General features: G+C 42.2%; 1 protein-coding gene across 3 annotated transcripts in view; it reads left to right on the forward strand.

Annotated features, from left to right (window-relative positions):
* LOC121883609 (RNA binding protein fox-1 homolog 3-like) overlaps positions 1 to 14,693 on the forward strand; it is a 350,329-nt gene that overhangs the window by 171,588 nt on the left and 164,048 nt on the right. For all 3 annotated transcript variants that reach the window (XM_042391967.1, XM_042391968.1, XM_042391969.1), the window contains one exon: positions 2,524 to 2,617. In XM_042391967.1, coding sequence (XP_042247901.1) covers positions 2,596 to 2,617 — 22 coding nt within the window. In that variant the 5' untranslated portion in view covers positions 2,524 to 2,595. The remainder of the gene's footprint in view (positions 1 to 2,523; positions 2,618 to 14,693) is intronic.

Below are 14,693 nucleotides of genomic sequence, written 5' to 3' on the forward strand. Positions count from 1 at the left end.
CATCGCTGTCACCTGAGACGCACATCATGATGGCCGCCCACACCTCCTTCATGTTCCTCCAGCTCCCTTTTTTTTTTTTTTTTTTTTTTTTTTGCTAATGATCCAGGGACACCAAATAAAGGACCACTGAAACAAAATGGCCACCTTAGCTGCCCACTTATATCTCAACCCTCCCCTCTCGAATCAATTCTGACATTTCATTCTGCCCTTATAGAAGGTAATGGTGCATTCAAAAGGTTGTTACCGATAATGTTGAAATGGTATTGCTTGGTTTCATTGGATAGTACCGTAACCTCTGCTGTAGGATGGCTTCAGCTCCCCTCCCTCTCTTCTTCTCTTCTACCTTCCATCTTTTTTTTTTTTTTTTTCCCCTCTCAGACTTGAAATGTTGGTATTTACCGGCTCAAATATCTCTTTTTGGCACAAGTGGGAGTTTTTTTTTTTCATTTTCTGTTAACAAGTAACCAACCGGTGTTTGTATTTTCCCTCCCGCTCTCGTGTTCACACAGCAGGGAAGTGAAAAACACCCTTTTTAAGTCAAAGTTCAGTCAGGTTATATTTCTCGTTTTTCACCCCATCTCTCACGCATCCCTCGCTCATAATTCCCCCCCCCCCCCGTGCTGTCATCGTCCGAGGCTGTCGATTGAGCTATCAGCTGTTCACATCAGCTGTTCACCATCTATCCAATAGCGCGGCGACACGCCTCCATTGTTAGCCTATCGTTTCGCCACTGTCTTTTTAAATATGTTTCTCTCTCTGTCTTTAGTGCATTCACGCTGCCGTTATGCTCTCCTCCTCCCCTCCCTCCCCTCCCCCATCACCGCCTAGTCTTCGCAGATTCATCAGTTTCATCACTTCATCAGCCTCATCAGCCTTATCAGTCTCAGCAGAAGTCATCAGCCACCAGCACCACCAGTGTCTGGACTCCATGGGGGGATTTATTATGCTTCTGCTCAGGGCTGATGCCCCTCGATTAAAAATCTCCTTGTAGAGCCTAAGCGCCAAAGACTTTCCTGACCAAGACTTAATTACCAATATATCATCTGTTATAATAAACAATTATCTTTACTTCATTCACTATGTCTGTCCTGATTGAAATATATTATTTACTGCCTATGGGCTGTATATCAGAATGCACTAAACAACTGTTTCGGTTTTGCAGCCGTAATCATGTAGAGAGAAATCACAGGGCCAGATGTCTGGCTCTGGTTTTACAGCGTTTATGTTTTCCTCCGAGTTTATGTAAAATTCATCCTTCCCTGTTTTATTTATTCCCCCGTTTTCATAGACTCAACAATTAGTCAATTCCCAATCAACAAGAGAAAAGAAATTGCTTTTAATTACTTTTGATAAATGACAAATTGTGTTGGCATGGTTCCCTGCAAATGCTTAATCAGGTGCAGGGCGGGGTAGGGAGGCGGGTACCGGGAGAAGGGATTTCTGCTGGGATGAAATCAATGCGCTTTTCTCCGCGGTTCACCGGCTGGGCTTCTGGGCAACAGCCAACCTGAGGCCTGCGAAAGATACACAAGTCAGCAGAAAAGCCCTCGCTGCATGGGAACAGCCGCACACACACACACACACACACACCGAGGCATTTAAACACGCTGTAAATGTATGAGCTGTATGTACAGGCTGTGTGAGTCGTAATGTTCACTCACAAGCTTGTAGTCATGGAAGCAAACACATGCAGATAGATGTCAAATGTCTGTTGTTGTACCAGATATATAGAGTCAAAACAACAACTTCTACCATCGTGTTTTATTACATTTTGATCAGTAAATTCAGACGGATACTGTTTCTGTTTACAAGTTATTACCAGTAGTAGAAGAAGCAATCAGATTCCTTAATAAAGGCTCCGGTATCACAGTGTTAAAATACTCCATTACAAGGAAACTGAAAGTACAGAAGTATTATTAAATGTACTTAAGTACCAGAAGTACATTATGTGTATTATACCATCTTATATATTTTTGTAGCCTTGTGGAAGTTCATGCAGGCGTGGAATTTGTTTTTATAGTCACATGTTTGATATATCATCCAATAATATACAAATACTCATTCACTACTACACCACTGCTTCCTGTATTAGCATGTAGTCGGGTTTTTGTGTGTTATTGTAGTAAACGGTTAAAATCCTGATGTGAGTCCTGACTTTCATGGGATTAATCTTACTGATGCATTAATGTGTAAGCAGCACCTTTGTGATGTTGTATCTGCTCAAAGTGGACGTACGTTTGTCTACTTTATATCCTTTCTGGACGGTTTAATCCGTAGCAGGGCGCCATATTTTATAAGACGATCATATGTTGTTGATCAGGAGTAAAAAGTACAACATTTACCTCTGAAATGTAGAGGACGAGGAGTATAAAGCAGCAGAAAATGGAAAAGAAAGTTGTTTTTAAGTACAATACCTACTTCCTACCACTGGTTATGGCGTCATTTAACCGTTAAACCAACGTATTCAGTCACACATGCTTCGTCTTTTCTTACAAAAGCTTCTTTATTTATTTTTCCTCTCAGGGTTCATCTGATCCTGTGGCAGCAGCAGCGAGTCGAGTGAGACAGCTTCAGCCCGACCGGCTTTACCTGTACATGGAGACCCCCAGCTGGGCAGGTCAGCTTCTTAACAACCTTCTCCACCTCCTCCTCCATGTCTGTGTGTGTGTGTTGTTGTTGTGCGCTACACATCTTCACCGTCTGTACGTGTCTCATGGCGCAAACAGTGTGATGTTATTGTGACTTCCTGCCTCTCAAATCTCCTGAACTTCAACAATTCAAACCAGGTGTAGTTCTAAAATAAAGCCTAAATCCTTTATTCAGAAACTGATTTGATGAGACAGCCAGAGCAGCCGGCGTGATTTTCCGGTTTGAAAATCAGACGCGGAGCCCCCCCGACGAGTTGTGTGTTTATATCCAATCAGGTGTAGGTGAGGTTCACGTTGATGTCTGAGTGAAGGAGAGAACTTTCAATCAGCTAGTTGCAGCCTGCATGAACACACATCTGTCTCACAGGTGATTCATCCGTCGCCTTTCCACACGCCGCAGTGAGAAAAGTGAGATTTTTTTTTTTTGATTTTTGTTAACATGATGAACAACTTGTCTGTTTTCATATCTTGCTGCTAATGTCTGAATATACAGTAAGTCTGACCCTCTGGATGGGTTACATCTGCTGCCGGCTGTCCAGTATCAACATCCGTCTCCTTTTATTCATGTATCCTTTACGTTTTGGATTTCATCTCCACTCCTACGCGCGCTCTCACCTGGCCTCACACGAGAAGCTTCAGAGTTTTGGAGAAAACAGCTTCACGCCTCCTCCTCCTCCTCGGTGTGTGCGGATGTGCCCTCGCTGTAATAAAGCCTGTATGTATTCACGCCTTACTCTCCCCCTATACGGCCATATTGTGCTAATGTGCGCCGGTTAAGTAGCGGAAGACTAGAGAGAGACGCTTATCCATATGCCTGAGAGCCCAGGAGCTGGGGCCGATCTCTCCCCAGATGGACTCCTCTGCCTCCCCGCCCGTCCTCTGCGGAGCCATATAGCAGGTGGCAGTGAGGATCAATGGGCCTCTGCCATTACCTCCTCTCCACTTCACATCTCCAGCCTCATCTCCAGAGAGGGGGGGGCGGGGGTACCGTAGGGCGCACGGCGTGTCTTGCTGCAGCACACCAGGAGAAATAGGGACGTTTTCCATTAGTCTAATTGCTCGGTTATAGTTCTATATTATTGCCGTGATCACCACTGTGGCTTGGTAATGATGGACCTCCCGTGCCCCCACGTATATAGCTGGTGGGTGTTATGTCTCCCCCGTCAGCGCCCGATGAAACTCCACTTTCAGTGGGTGTAAGAGGAGAGAAGAATAATGCTGAGAAGAAAACAGGAGGATAAACAACCCAAAAAAAAAAGAAAAAAGAGAAAGAGCTCTTCAAATGTTTTGATGTAAGAGTTTAATCAAATAGTCTCAGCTATTTACATTCTCAACAGGTGCGGCGTTTGGGCTGATTTATGGAATAAACACTGGAGTTCTAGTGCTTGTTCATTTGCCTCTGCTAAAAACTGGCAATATGTGGCTAATTTGCAATAATTTGCTGCTGCTGTGGCCACTGGTTAAGAATGTTTATATAATCATGATATAATAAGAAAAATGAAAATTAGTTTTTCACGCAGTTCAGGGCCTGTCAAACACAGCTCACGGACTTGCTAAATGATAATTACATTCCTCAAGCACAGTATTACATTTTACCCTCTTACACGGACTTTGTTCACGGTAAATGGGGGAGTATTATTTTCATTTTGAGGCGATATGACCCAGTATTATACCCACATCTGAGCTCCCTCAGTACAGTAGAAAGGTTTTCCCCCCCATCAGCGATTACACGCAAAGTCATCCATCAGTCAGCAGATGAGGTGAGGATTATAATGAATTCATTTACCCTCAAAGGCTCATGCCTTTCTTCTTTCTGTTTTATAATATCCTATTTGCATACTGCAGTCTCTCATGATCGAGACACTGGAAAAGCTTTAGTTTAAGCTGTGGTGGACTAATCAGCGCTGAATATTTCACAGCTGACCTGTAGCTCTCCCTACAGGTCAGCACATAAAAGCTGCTTCCTGTTTTGGATTTCCTCACATACAGTAGGATTGCTACTGATTATCTCGCCTCTTATTCCTTAGAAGGAGAAAATCCTTGGCTGTGATTCCTGTATTTTTAATTTTTTTTTTTTTTTTTTTTATACAGGTGTGGGTATTGATCTTTGCCTTTGCTGCAGGGGAGTGTGTTCACTTAAAAGGCCCACTGATGTAGCAGAGCTTATTAAACAAATAGGCCAGAGAACAAGGCCACAATCCCTTTGAATCATGGAGGAGGTTGCCGCCACTGTATCAAATATGAAACGCTCTGCTAACAAGGTGTGTAATCTATTTTAATTAGATCATATTTTATGAAACGAGGAGAAGGTTGAACTTAAGTAAGAGAGAAAGATGGAGATTCTGAGGGGTGGTGGGGGGGGGGGTAGTGGTGGGGGATTGTATTTTGAAATTGGATGTGACGGCCGGGGACCATGACTTGATTTTACATGCATGGCTTTATAATGAAGCCACGGCAAATGGTCAGTTATGGTTAACTTTAGGGGGAGCTGGAGCCCTGCTGTAATGGGAGGCTAATTCGGGGCCCATAACGCCTTGACAGCCTGCAGAGCGGAGCCGGAATATTGGAGGAAGGATGTACGTTAGAGGCTCTGAGGCTGTAGTAAAGGTCTGTATTTGTCTGCAAATTGCCAGGTTGCCTGAGGATATAACAGGGTCAACAGCAGCGTGGCATATTTTTTTTTTTTTTCCCGGGAGCGTACGCAGAGACAGTGTCACGGACATAAATACAATACAGAAACACACTCACTCAGACGGAGAGACGCGCTAAACTCGCTCAACTCGAGTGTCGTACGGGAGCGACTTCATGTTGTCATCGCAATTCAGGCCATGATCCTTTTTATATATCTTTACACTGGGCTGGGTTCATAGGCGAATGTTTTCAATCATGTTTTTTTTTTTTTTTTCCTCTTGCGCCATAAATTGTTTCAGATCCTGTGACACTAGACTTGGCTATGAATATATGAATATATATATATATATATATATATATATATATACACTTCGAAGACCTTAGGAAGCTCCACTAGTCAGACAAGGTAATGGATAGAGAGATATTATATACTGCTCTGGGAAGCACCACTTGTAAGAAAAGCTTCACACAACACACAAAACACAAAACATGTAAATTTGTGTTTTAAAATAGAAATGAATAGTGTCATATAGTCTATCATCTTTCTGAAAAAAAACAAACAAATCCTCTGCTGTTATAGTAAATAATCAGAGAGAGAGAGAGAGAGATGCTTTATTCTGCTTTCAGAAGCACCACTTGGTAGAAAAGCTTTCCAGGATTTCAGTGATGATAGAAAACCAGAAGAAAACGTGTGTGTTTGTGTTTTAAAAGTGAAATGAACAGTGTCATATAGAACAAAAAGAAATCCTGTGATGTTATGGTGAATAGAAAAGCTTCCTGTCAACATGGCCAAAGAAAACATTTAACACCAAAACATTTTTAAAAAAAAAGTGTCACATCATTCCTTTTCTTCACATCATGTTGTGGTAAATATTCCAGATTTCTACGTTTTGTTTCCAGGGCCTCTTCTTCCGCCACCTTCACCACAGTGGTGATGAGAGAAAAGAGGAGGAGGAGGAGGAGCAGAGGGAGGAAGAGGAGGGAGGGAGCGAGGGAGGGAGGGGGGGGGTTGCCTGTGTCTTTAAAAGCTAGATGGAGTGAGGGAGTGGGGTGGACGGGTGGCTGGCAGGATTGTGCTGACGGCAGGGCTTTGGTTCAGAGCATGCCCATTAGAGGGAGCCATAAATCCTGGGCTCTCTGGGCCGGGCTGTGTCAGCAGTCCACTGAATGAATTGATTTTAAACGCCGCTGAAAAAAAAAAAAAAAAAAAAAAAGAAAGTGCGAGAGAGAGAGAGAGAGAGAGAGAGAAGGAGAGAGAGAGAGTGACTATTTAATTCACCCTCCGCCAGAAGCCCACACCCCGTTCCACCTCGCTTCTCAATTCAGGACTGTCGTTGAAAAAAAAAGGGGGAGGAGTGAAGTCTAGAAACACTGAAACTGTCACCAGCAACAAGCCCAGGGGCTACACGGCCCCCACGCGTTTGATTTAAACAGGAGGGAGACACACAAACCAAATACATAATCTCAAATTCCATACAGCATTTGTTCTCTCCCACCCCTCTAATTTTTCCTCTCAGCCCTCTCCCTTTTATATCTCCACAAGAGAAATGAGACATATCGTAAAAAAAAAAAAAAAAAGAAAGAAAAAAAAAAAAGGGGCGCTGCTGCATTTGAAATTCAAATGTGTTGAATTTTGAAATTGATGTATGTGTTTATTCATTTATGAGCAGCATCCATGTGTGCATGCATTTATATATTATCAGCAGCAATGAAACGCTGCATAGACGGCTTGTAGCCCATCTCCCCCCCCCCCCCCCCCCCCACGCGTCCCCCCCTCCCATCTCATCTTTGTTTCCCCTCCTCAAGCCGTTCAGCATCGCAAAAATAACGTCTGCAAACAGACACACACCAGTAAATTGACTGGTTTTATGTAAACACATTGAGTATCTGCATTAACTTTCTGTTAGTCACACTTTATCCCCGTGCCTTGACATCCCCTCTGTGCACGTACCTGTTGGAGTGTCTTCGGGTTGATGTGGTGGAGTGTTACAAAGAGACTGCGAGGCCAAGCTGAGGACACCGACCCTGTTTGATGCCTGCAGTACAACCGGAATAAAGGCAGAGGGTAGGGATGGTGAAATCAATATGGGTTCAAAAACATGTATACAAATGAAAGCATATTTTTTCTTTTTGGTTTTTTTTTAAGGGGACAGGGGGGGTTAGACACTTGCAATTAATTTAGACATCAAGTTTTCAAGGACTTATTGCAATTTTTGGATTGTAGAGGGCGTACTGTAGAGGTCTCAGTTGGATACGCTTCTGTGCATTGTGCCTTGATTATTTTTATAACTGGAAAATGAACCAAAAAAAAGAGTCTAATCTGGTGATATATCACATGTTCACATTCATGTCACAGAAACAGAAGTTAAAGCTGTTTTAATGTATATTTTTTTGCCACTAGGAGGCAGAAAAACTCCACAACAAACCCTGACATAAAGTGTTGCCTACACATCCAGCAGATACAGAGCAACATCATCATACCACCTGATGAATGTGAGTCTTTTAGCTCTGTTTTGGTCTCCACCAACTCCTGATAAAAAAAAAATATATATATATATATATATATATATATATCTGGCTCTGTAGCTGTTTTAGATGCTGCTTTTTTTTTTCACCAGCTAGTCTCCTACTTTGTATGTGTGTTGTTTAGTGCCGGGCAGGTTGTGTTACAGTGCGTTTATCAGAGCTTTCTCACAGAAAACAGCTGTCTGCTGCCGGAGACGAGATTGATGAGAGCCTAGAGACTGAATAATGTGCCGTAAAAACAAAAAAACATTGAGCTCAAAGAGTCTAAAATCTTAGTCGAGCTGCAGAGCTGGTGTGTGTTAGTCACTGCAGGCACCCCCCCTTTTCACACAGACTAATATGAATTGTTAATTAGAGAAATATTGATTAATGTCGCTTTAAATAACTACTTTTTTAAAACGTTTTTAATTAACGTTTCGTATTATGAAGCCACTCGTTTCATTACGACGATGATTTCTGAATGTCGATAAACAATAATACTGAAGTGCTGGGAGAGAGGTTTGGTTGTTGGTGGTAAGAAGAGGAGGGGGTGAGGGATTGGGGAGAGGGTGTTGACTGGTGGTGGTGGTGGTGGTGGTGGGGGGGCAGCGTCCTCTCTGGCTCATTACGCTGTTTAAAGAGCCGGCGCCTCCGAATCACCTGCCCAGCTCCACGCTTCAAACAAGCTCAGCCACCAGGGATCATACATCAACTTCTCCATCAGTCCCCCCCCCACCCCACCCGCCACCCGCCGCCGTCCCCCCCCCCCTGCCCCAAAGCTTCACTTTTTCACTATTCGCCTCCCGACACACGCGACTCACATACAACCCACACAGCGAAAATGTTGGGATTGCTTGTGGAATACTGATGTCACGCCTGCTACAGAAAGAATAATAAATTAGTTACAAACCAGCCTTTATGTTGTTATGTATGTGATCATGAATTTAATTGAATGTTTCTCATGGACTCGCAACATTTCGAAGCCAAGTTTTGTGGCCTCAACATTCTTAATGCATGGCTCTTCTGCAAGCAAAAAAAAAAAAAAGTACACTTTCTCATGCCTAATTACCCACGGGCTAAGGCATGAAGAGGACTCGCTGCGTATTACTATAAAGATTGCGAGGATATTTCACTTTGAAAAATGGCAAAGCACACAGGACTAAGGGCTTGATTACAAGGAGTGGGGCACACAGCCTCTACATCTTCCTTCCCTCATTTCAATTATGGCTGACTGGAGGCACGGCGCTGCCACCATCCTCAAATAAAACTAAAATATGATAAAGCTGAAATATCAGGCCCGGGACTGCTGCAAGCCTCGAGCCATGTAAGGCTCAGATACTCTGCACGTAATTACAACATTTGCCAATATTTTTTGACGGGTTCAACATGGAGATGAGTGAGAATGGAGGGGGGGGGGGGGGGGGGGGGGGGGGGGGGGGGGGGGGCATGAAGAGCGTTCATGACACATGATAAAAAGCACATTTCATTTCGCCTTTCCCTATGGATAACAGGAGACATGCCTGCATAGAGCTGCCACCGCTCTCTCTCTCTCTCTCTCTCTCCCCCCTATGTGAAAGTGTAGGATAGCGGTGTTATTTTTAAGTTGCAAGATCATTACTCATGTGTAAGATGCATGAGCTAAGAGAGAGGATCCGCTGTCATAACAGAGGACGGCGAGCGCACGGAGAGAGCGCCGCAAAGAGCACGTCGTTTCCAGTTATATGTTGCATAAAAAAAAAAAAAAAAAGCATTCCTGTGTTTTGAAAGAAAGGAAGCCCTGTGGATTGGCATCTCAACAATCCAGGCAGCTGTAAGCATTTTTTTTTTTTTAAAATAGAGGACAGAATAATGTGCTACAAATTCTTTATTCAACTCATGTTTGCCCTTTTAAACGCTGCCCTCGGTGACCCCCCCCCTACAGATGGAGGTGATGTGTGATGTGGCCACTTTCTCGCCATGACGCCCTCCAACAAGGTGGATCTCCTCTGGTGCCCAGATCCCTCGGTGGCCCCCCAGCACCCCCCGGGCAGCCTCTTTTACGTCAGTGTTAATAAGAGTCCGGCATGCTCAGCGTGCCGTCAGTGCCGTGCGGGGTCAACGCTCCGCAGATCTGGGCTTTCCAAGGAAAATCCCAGCCAGCGTGGTGCAGAGTCTCCCGCTACACTGGGAGCATGAGAATGAATGCGAATTGACAGAGGATTTGCAATGAATGTAATCTATTTTAGCACATTTTAAATTTAGCCGTTAATTGCTTTGAGAATAGTCTTGGTTCAAGCGTTTTGTTTTGTCGAGCTATAGCTTGTAAGAAACAATTTAGCAATTAAATTTAGCAGAAAACCCCCCCCCCCCCGTTTATGAAACATGTGATTTGGGACCTGACATGTCAACTCTCAACAGAGACATGTCAGTAAAACCTCTTTATAAATCCTCTCTTATGACTACGAGAGGCTTCAAATGAATAGCACCAGTGTGGCCGTTGAACAAAGTAGGATTTATTTTTGAGTAATTTCTTCTTATTTCGAAGTATTGATTAAAATCAAAGAAAAAAAAAAATCTTTGAAGTCTCTTCCCTAACATTTCAGATTTTCAAAGAAGGAGAGCTGATGCATTTTTTTTTTCTGAAGTATATTATACATTTTTGAAGTATATTACTCATTATTTTGTAGATTGAAGTACATAATATATCATTTTGTAGATCTGATCTTGCTCATTAAATGTGAAAAACAAACTCAGCCACTAGCGCGCTGTTCATACAAAGAATCTCAAGCTCCTTATGTTGGTTTTTTCATGTTATTTATTTATTTTTTTTTCTTCTTCTCAGACAGTTAAGAGTAGCTCCAGCACCTGCTTTTCAAAGTGAAGGAGGAAATGTTTTGCAGAGGGAAGAGCCTCTGCAGCAAAATCAAGAGCGATTCCGCCCCCTTCACTCGTCACAGTGTGGGGGATTCAATCAAAAGTCTGCCCTGTGACCTGTTCTCCGAGAAACAAACAGCCTACACAGTCTCCCAAGACCAAAGCCATCAGAGGAGGGCGGCTTGTGTGCGAGCTAAATCGTGGTACCTTTCTGAAAGCCTCCATCATAGAAAAAATTGTGAGTTGTCGCAGTGGAGAGTGACTAGCATGGCGGTACATTGATACATTGATGCAGTGAATGCCTCGGACAGTGCAGTAAAAGTGCTGAGGTTGAAATTAAGCTGTTATCTCTGGCATGTATCACTAGGGAGGCAAGAAGCAGTGGTGCAAAGGCAGCAGCCTGTTTGCTTTACTGTTATTGCTTCTGCACATCCGTCCTCGTCTGACTCTCCTCATGTACGGACATATTTTAAATCCGCCTGAATTTGTTCATCTTTGATGTTTACAAACTATTTTCATAATATTTTAAAGAACAAATATCCTCTTTGTGTACATACTGTTCATATTTTGACCCTTCATAGTATGGAGCAGATTATTATTCATTTGGCTCAAGTGTCCCTTGATAATTAGTCCATATACAAAATTTTGAACCACAAATATATATTGCATCCATATATGTCTTATCAGTCGTTAATAAATGGGGGATTAATCCTTCATTAATGTGTCAGAGAGCAAAGAAAGAGAGTGTTTTCTGTAGGTTTGACACTATTCGTTTATAGGGTTAGGCTTAACCATAATTATGTATATGAATTGTATTGAAAGTGAAGGATGTAACAACACTTTTTGAATGGCAGGTTTCATTATAAGCATTAAAACCATCAATCCACACTGCTAGTGAACCACATACCCTCCTTTTCTCTCAATTGTACACAAACTCTGCTACACAAACATTACTTTTTCGCTCCTTTTTTTTGTTGCACAGAAGTTGCATTTCACTCTCTTTTGTCCCCCGTTGTTGCAATCGACTGTGGGACTGCAGACTGATCAGCAGACTCCTGTGCTGCTGTAGCTGGTGTGTAGAGAGAGAAAGTGGCGTCGCCTTTACAAAGAGAGAAGTCACCTCCATTTTGTCTGTGTTGTCCTTTTTTTTTCTAATACTTTCTCTTCAACTCACTGTTTCCTTTTTCATCTCGGAATAACAGATCCACCAAATCACTCCTTACACTCCACCAAATCAGTGAAACAAGGGGCTCAGGTACTTTTTTTTTATAGTCCTATGAAAGCTGCCGTCCTCCGCTACAGGGAGGACTGTGTTGGGCGACCGCTATGTCGGTTGCCTGGGAATAGATGGATTTGATTTGTTACTGTGTATAGGCTTGTTTGCGGGTGCAGATGCCCATCTAGGTTGGGACCGTGGCAAATGCAGCAATATGTTGGGAACATATAGCAGTTCTCGTAACAGTGTCAAGGTCCGCCTTCAGCTCCGTCCCCCCTTGTACCAAAGACAGGAAGACGCAGACATGCCAATTTATACTTCCTCTATTTTAAGATTCCACATAACTAGTCTTCACCAGGATTTGACCCTCTCTGATGACTTTAAAATCTCTTTGAATAAATACGGGTCGAATTTGACCGTGAACACTCTCCATGTACAAATATTTATACCAGCTGTACTAAAATAAATCAGTTCATATATTCTGGACCACTTTAGGAAAGGTTTCAGGCTTAAAGAATCTCATTCAGGGTGTCTTTACTGCTTTCAAATGTCATAATTGGTCAAATTTGACCTGAATAGTATGTCAGTGTTAACAACGCTGCGTGTAGCATTTTAATATCAATAAATATTACTACCTTCATTTTAAGAAATTGGTGTAATTACTAGAAAACGCACAAGAACATCACTGAGAAAATTGGTAGCCTGATCCAGTCTGAGTGCTGCATTTTACTCAGTGTGAAGGCCTCATTATTTCTGATTTTCATTCACCAAAAAAAAAAAAAGGAATTTACTGGTGTTTATTTCAAATGTTAGAAAACAGGTCACAGTTGTATTTGAAGAATAAAAAAAAAAAAGTTTTGGTGAAATTTGTAGTTGAGCCATGTGCTGATTTCTGTTTAGAGGGACTCTGGTGCATAATTAGCAGCTCATTAGTCTTTTGTCCCCGTTTTTTTTATCTTCACCTTATTAATCAAAGTATATTCTAAGCTGTCTTGGTATTACAGTGACTTAATTTCACTGTGCAGTAAACAGTGTTTTCATGCAGCGAGAAACAAAAACAAATTTGCATTGAGGTCATTGAATCAGGTTAACCAGTGTTCTCCTTTTATAACGTCTGTGTATTGTTTGGTAAAAACCTAAAAAATGATGAACGGTAACATGTGCACCAAGAGGCTTGATTTGGTGGAACGTCTGCTTAACATAGATGCTTAAACAGTGGCCTTTTATTTACCTCCAGCAGGCTAAAACTAGAGACAGGACTTTATTCTTAATTTCCCATGTTCCCCAGTTAACACAAAGTCAAACCTTCCTCAATGCTTACCTGTTGTCTTTATCAGTTTAACAACAGTACCATGTTATACTCACCAGTAGAAACACTTATTTCCAGTCCCTTCCACTTGGCTGTTAAGATTTTGTCAGTGAAACTCAGCAACTCGGCAAAGTAGAACTGATTGGAAATAATAAATGAATGAATTTTTATGAAAGATATCAAAGATAACATGACTCTTTTGTGCTGTTGAATCAGTGCGGTGGAAATGTGCTTTGTTCCTTGTAGTACAGCTTAATATTTGTTAAGGCCTTTATTAAGTTTTTATTTTTGCTTTACAGCCTAAAATAGTAAAATTACCTCCCTCAGAGTAAGTCATCACTTTCTACTTTCTACAAATCACCTTAAAACTTTTGCTAAAGAAGCAAAAAAAAAAAACCCATCAGGAAAGTAGTTGTGACGCTAACTTTTAGAGCTACAACCACTATAACACTTCCAGTGGCATGAGCTAGCGGCTATAATGGTCTCATTTGTTTACAAGTGAGGTAAACAAATGTATCACAATTAATTTGACAATGATGCATTAATGTTCAAAATGCTGCACATAGCATCTTTAAAAAAATATATATTTCAATGCGTATTATCATAAAGCAGACAGTGAGTAATATCCCGAAGGTGCGGCGATTGCTTCATGTGACAAGTGCGAGATAATGACAAAAAAAAATCAACAGATTGGTCTTTAAAGATGGAGAGCAGAGCATTAAAAATCTGGACCTCAAGTATTTTCCTCAAAAACATGAAGGACATTATGTTTTTCTGAATCCCGAGATAAGTTTGCTCATTAAAAGTTCAGGACGGCTCGTACGTCATATTCGTCTCTCCCTCCGGTGCAATGAGTGAGGGGAACATAGGTGGAGGTGCTGGTTCTGTCACGCCGCGCTGACACCCCCCATGAGTAATCTGGTGCATGATAAACAGAGGGTCGAGGTGTCACGGGAACACCTCAGCGACTGGCACAAGGGTAATTACTCTTCCAGCGTGGGCGCAACTCAAAATTTTTGAACCTTTTCTTTCTCCAATCATACTTGATGGATTGAGTAGAAGAGGGCGATCATCTGGTTCTTAGCAGGCTCACTGAGCGTGGTAGGCCTCTGTTGATTAATGATATCTGCTGCAAGTCACCAAAAGCGGAAATTAAGTATTTCTGTTTAAATGTAACATTTGTCTCCTTTGCTGGTGTTGAGAAAGGCATTTGTCAAAATCCCCCGGCTTTGGCGAAAGGTGGATTTCCTCTGGGAACATGCTGGGAATTACTCCCCTACTTTCACATTAATGGCATTCAGTGTTCCTATTTTATACCTTGAATCTACTTTTCACCCTTTCACCTTTTACGACGTATTTTGAATATCGAATCTTTTTTTTTTTCAAATCTCAGCCGTGTGACAGTTGAGGATTAAGCGTGTTGTAGATTATTCCCGGAAAAGACGAGAAAATGACCTTGGCTTTTATGAAAGGAAGTGATTCCTGATGGCATCTCTGTCTGTGGCGGGTAGGCACATGGGAGGGGTTCTGG

This window comes from Thunnus maccoyii, chromosome 18, assembly GCF_910596095.1.
Source record: "Thunnus maccoyii chromosome 18, fThuMac1.1, whole genome shotgun sequence".
NCBI classification, from domain to species: Eukaryota; Metazoa; Chordata; class Actinopteri; order Scombriformes; family Scombridae; genus Thunnus; species Thunnus maccoyii.